The sequence below is a fragment of the Arachis ipaensis genome, chromosome B07, assembly GCF_000816755.2.
Source record: "Arachis ipaensis cultivar K30076 chromosome B07, Araip1.1, whole genome shotgun sequence".
Taxonomy (NCBI): domain Eukaryota; kingdom Viridiplantae; phylum Streptophyta; class Magnoliopsida; order Fabales; family Fabaceae; genus Arachis; species Arachis ipaensis.
Genome location: NC_029791.2, coordinates 9,691,239 through 9,696,254, shown reverse-complemented (window position 1 = coordinate 9,696,254; position 5,016 = coordinate 9,691,239). Strand labels below are relative to the sequence as shown.

The 5,016-nt window shown below is 34.5% G+C and overlaps 1 protein-coding gene across 1 annotated transcript; it reads right to left on the bottom strand.

The window, feature by feature from the left end:
* Nucleotides 207-4,432, bottom strand: LOC107609219 (CTD nuclear envelope phosphatase 1 homolog). The gene is made up of 6 exons (XM_016311092.2): nt 3,864-4,432; nt 2,173-2,301; nt 1,966-2,086; nt 1,790-1,871; nt 787-940; nt 207-654 (listed from the first exon to the last, which is right to left on the bottom strand). The coding sequence occupies exons 1-6, from the start codon at nt 4,176-4,178 to the stop codon at nt 520-522; spliced, it is 936 nt and encodes a 311-aa protein (XP_016166578.1). The 5' UTR covers nt 4,179-4,432; the 3' UTR covers nt 207-519.

The following is a 5,016-nucleotide window of genomic DNA, read 5'->3' as shown; positions in this document are numbered from 1 at the left end:
AAAGCTAGTTAATCACAAATAAGATAAAATAAAATAATTACCAACCTAAAATTACCTGCAGGGATCATATTTAATTATTTATGCTGATTGATCAAAGATCATTAGTTTAGAAAGTTCAATACTAACAAGTAACATGCTGTGTCTTCTTGTACAAGTAATTTGCATTTCCTATTGTCAAACTCAATAAAGCATTTGATCCTGACTAAACAAAATCAGTGGGAACGGCTAATAATTATTGATAGGATAATTTTACAAGAGAATAAGGAGATACTTTTCCAACAAATTGCAAGCCTATAAACAATAATTAGAATTTTAGCAATCTACTACATACATAAATGGTGTACTTTCAAGAAGCAGCATTTGAAACCTCTGGATGCACCAGAAACAAATTGATGCTATACAAAAATACTATTACTTCCAATGACTGGCTGCTTTTCCAGCAATATAACTAAGCATTTCACATTAAAAAAGAAAGAGGCAAAAGGAGAAAAAAGTAGCTTGATGGTAAATAATATAGTCCTACAAAGTCCAACAGGTAGCTGGAATCCCCTGCTTCTGGAACCAATCAGTCATGTGGAACTTCTCATAGAGCAAAGGTCTTACATCTGTCTGCTCAGAAAGTTGCTTTAGAAGTGGAAGAATGACATCTAGTAGCTGATAAACATGCCAAATGCAGATGGGATAGTGAGTAAATCATAACAATTTGATATGGGAGATTTTTTAAGTTATTATATTTTGGCTTTGAGGATTTTAAATTTTAATGTTAAATAGCAAAGATCTTTGCACCTGTGTGTCATGTGGTTGTCCTGCAGAAAATGGAATGCATGGAATACCATTCACTGGTTGCAATAAAAAGCTGAAGGGATTGTTGTCTACAATAACAATCTGGCTTAGATCCTTTGATATGCACGTAAGATCCTTGACATGTTCCCGGTATTCCCTGAAGTAAATTTAACGATGAATGTTACCGTGCTGTATGAAAACGAGTTGAGACTTGACAAAAATGCAAGTGAAGAGTGCATAAAGTTACATTAGTATCAGGTTCAGACAACAGAGCTTGAAATACTAGTCAATTTTACTTAGCCACAATTCATAAAATCAAGTGAAGTTGACAAGACTCCTGAGCATAATTCAGTGGTTGGGTCAGCTAGGGGTCTGAATAGAGCTCTTAAGTTCATGGTAATAACAATCCCACTAAACTAAAAATGATAACAATTTCAAAAGCCAGCCCTTACAACTTTATCCAATACATATTTTTATCCAAGCAAAAAAATATTTATCCATTACAGCTTTGAAAAATAGGTATAGGCAACATTACACATACCAAACAAATCACCAATCCTAAAGACTTGAAAATATTTTGGTCAACAAAGTAAACATCATAAATATTAACACAAAGAGTATAGATGTCAAAGTAATTTCAAAAACATTAATTCACTAGTAAATGTGTGAATAAAAGAGAATAAAATTTATATAAAGCTTTTCTATAAATGGCACCAAAGCATTATCCATTTAACTATACAGAACATATGTAGTTATACTCATCAAATTGAAAAAAAAAAAGGTATTATATGAGTGCACCAAATATCAGTGACCACGAGGATGTTTTATCAGTATTGCCAAGAGTCGGTGATCTCCACTCCAACTTATAAAGAAGACAGAATGGAACATGAACACATAGGATCAAACCAGAAAAAAAACATTGACACTATAGCATCATAAATTAAGATTAAATGGATTATAATAACAAATCAAATATAGGTGCCTGGATACAAGACAGAGCACTTACGTGCTAATTGTTGAAGGCCGATAAAGTCGTAAACTAAACCGATTTTCCAAGTCTATTTTGTCAACAAGAGGTCTAGCATAACCTGTGAAATTTAAAGGCATATAGACCTGAGAAGGTTAAAAATGATTCCCAAAAAGATAAGATAAATGAGCGCAGCTTAATATTTTGGGGCAAACCTTCAAGACCAGCAGTAAACAGCACCAAGTCAGCAAATTCACTAAGTTGACATAAAAATTCTTTTAACCCAGGGCGTTCGAAGACTGTAACGCAATTGATTTTTGGTTTCCCTTCTCCCTCCTTGAAATCCAACATGCCCAAGCAAGTATTTAATATTTTCTTGCTGTGGATTAACAATTGGGATACAAGTTCTAAAATGACCATACCTTGTCTGATGATACACATTCCAGCTCAAACCAATTCAAACCAGCATCGATTGCTTGAGAACGCAGTGCAGCTGGCAAACTTGATGTTTCATATGCACATACCAATGTTTCATCCAAGTCGAGCACTACCTACAATTGCACGTGCAATAACAGAATGTTTATCATAAAATTGGACCATTAGAATTTGGGGGCGGGGAGGAAGTAGTAAGAGAGAACAGCAGAAAGATTAGTGTCCTATATATGTAACACCTTTCCTTCTGGCCTGTTTTCCACTTCTATTAACGAATTCAAAACATAAAATTTATTCATTAGATGTTGAAAATAAAAAACTCTGCACCTCATACTCGAAAGTTATTTCTAGGACTTCAACCACATATTAGTGTCCTATATATGTGCTCTCTACCAGTATTTTGGTATTTGCAAGTACATGCAAAGGGTAACATGCCTCTGCTATAATACATAGCATGATAGAATTTTAGCTTCAAGGCAAAATTCATATGTTGTGACAACATTCACTCAATCTAAGACAAAGCAACAGAAGCCAGGACATCCACACCTTACATCCGGCCCCCTACCATGTTTCCATTCATGTCCCCATCAATAAAAATTGGACACTAGTTAAAAAGAAACATAGAAAATCACCAAATTAATAATAAATGAAAAATTTAAATAGACACCTCCAATTTTTATTGGTGGGGCATGAATGGGAACATGGTAGTAGGACAAGTGACCTCCTTCCCATATAGTCAGTGATAAACAATTAGCTCCTCTAGTCATGCCTGAAATGCCATCAAACAAGAAAGGGCATCTAAAAACAGCTTCCATATTTTGTTTTCTCATCTCAGATGCTTCCAAAACCCTTGTAAGATGACAGAAACTGACAATTTCACATGTTGCAGCAATCAACACTCAACACAACCATGCCAATCACCTTATCTGTGGTAAATTGAAACCAGAACTTCCAGATATTTGTTTCAAAACTAAACTAGAAAGCAGGGGACAGAAAACAGTGCAAAGACCAGACAACAGGCAAAAGAACACAAAGAATGCAAGTAATCTTAGCAGCAACCGAGAAAAATGGGAAATCATTAAACATGGATGCTCTTCTTGCGTGTGGTATCAGATTCTCCTTCCACAAGGAGTCAAGCACATCAAGCTTGAACAACAAACCAAAAAGTCAAAGCACATGATATTCATATGAAACGCACAAATATTCTTTCTGCTGCACTTTGACCACAGAATCACTCATGTAATATACACACAGCTAAGAAGTCATCATCTGCATCCAGCAAGTATTCCAATAACCCTTGCAATTCCAACAGCACCAACCAAAGTGCAACTCAAGCTATCTTTCTTTCCATTTTTCTCAACCATATTCCCTCAGAGACAAATTTATCCTCAGATCATCACACCTTAACTTGTTCTCCATCGATTCAGACCCTCACAAACTACTCAAACTTTAAAACAAAACTTTGAAATAAACAAATAACCTAAAATTCTCAAAGGAAAACAAGCATTTCGAGCAGTTTATTCTACATAACAGAAATTAACTCCTTCAAAAATCCGGTTTCCACTTATTTATGCAGCAAACGAGTAGACATCGTATCATTGAGTTGAAACCTAACGAACAAAGTCAAAATTCAAAAAATGAACAATAACAAAAAATAAAAATCGAAGTTCGATGAAGATACCGTGAATCTTTGGAGGCGATCGGAAGGGGAGTAATCAACGGAGGCGGCAGTGATATCAAGTGCGGCTGAGGCAAGTTGCTGTTCTTGTTCGTCATGGTCATGAAGCTCAACAGAAGGAAGAGGCTTAAAGGAAGTGGTGTTGTTATTGTTGGAAGAAGAGAGAGAGAGGAGAGGGTAGTGACCGAGGGTTCTGATAATCTGAAAGAAGATCTGAAAGAAGAAGGCCAGCCAGCTCAGCAGCGCTCTCCACACTTGCTGAGTCCGGTGCTGAGGCGCCGCCGAGAACACTTCCGCCGCCTGAGTCAACTCTCCCATAACCACAACTACTACGACCGAGTCGTTTCAATCTGGTGCTTAGATTAATGCTTATCTGTTATTTCTTTTCTTTCTGTTTATATATGGATTTTGTGACGTTGGTTTTTGTGTGTGAAGTTGTGTTCTTTGTTTTCAGGGAGATGTGGTCATGGTGGTGCTTTCGACGAGGTCTAGAGAGAGAAAGAGAAAGAGCGATTAAAAGGAGGCTGCATTGGGTTTTCTTTCCCCTACGCGCAGTGGTGGCGCGTTTGAGAGAAATGTTTACGTCTTACTGCTGCTATTTAAAGTAGTTCATTCATTTGGTAATTCGATCGAATCCTTTCATTTGCATACAAGGTACGGTAATAATTCTCTTTTAATCGTAGAAGTAAGTTAATCTATAGAAAATTTAATCAGGAAATAAGTTAAAAAAAATAATGTAATTAAATTTTTTTAATTTTGTTTGTGTAGTTTTATCTAAATAGTAAAAAAAATTAAATTTATGTTTAAATGTTTTTGTCTAATTGATTTTAAATTTAAGTTTAAAATTTATTCTTTCTACCATTATCACCATTGGTATTAATCAGAATAAATTTTTTTTTTTTGAAAAATTTCCAAATTTTGGGTGTTTAGTATTTATTTTCGAAATGCTATGATTAAAAACAATATGTTAAAAAAAATTAATTTTATGTTATAATTAGATTTTATTAAAATAATCTTCAGTTTTATAGAGAAATAAAATCTATTTTTAACCGAACAAAAAATTTTTTTACCGTTAACTTACAGTATATATATATATATATAAAAAAAACTGATTAAGTTTTAAAGTAATAAAGTTAAAAGTTTAAAGTTTGGCTTA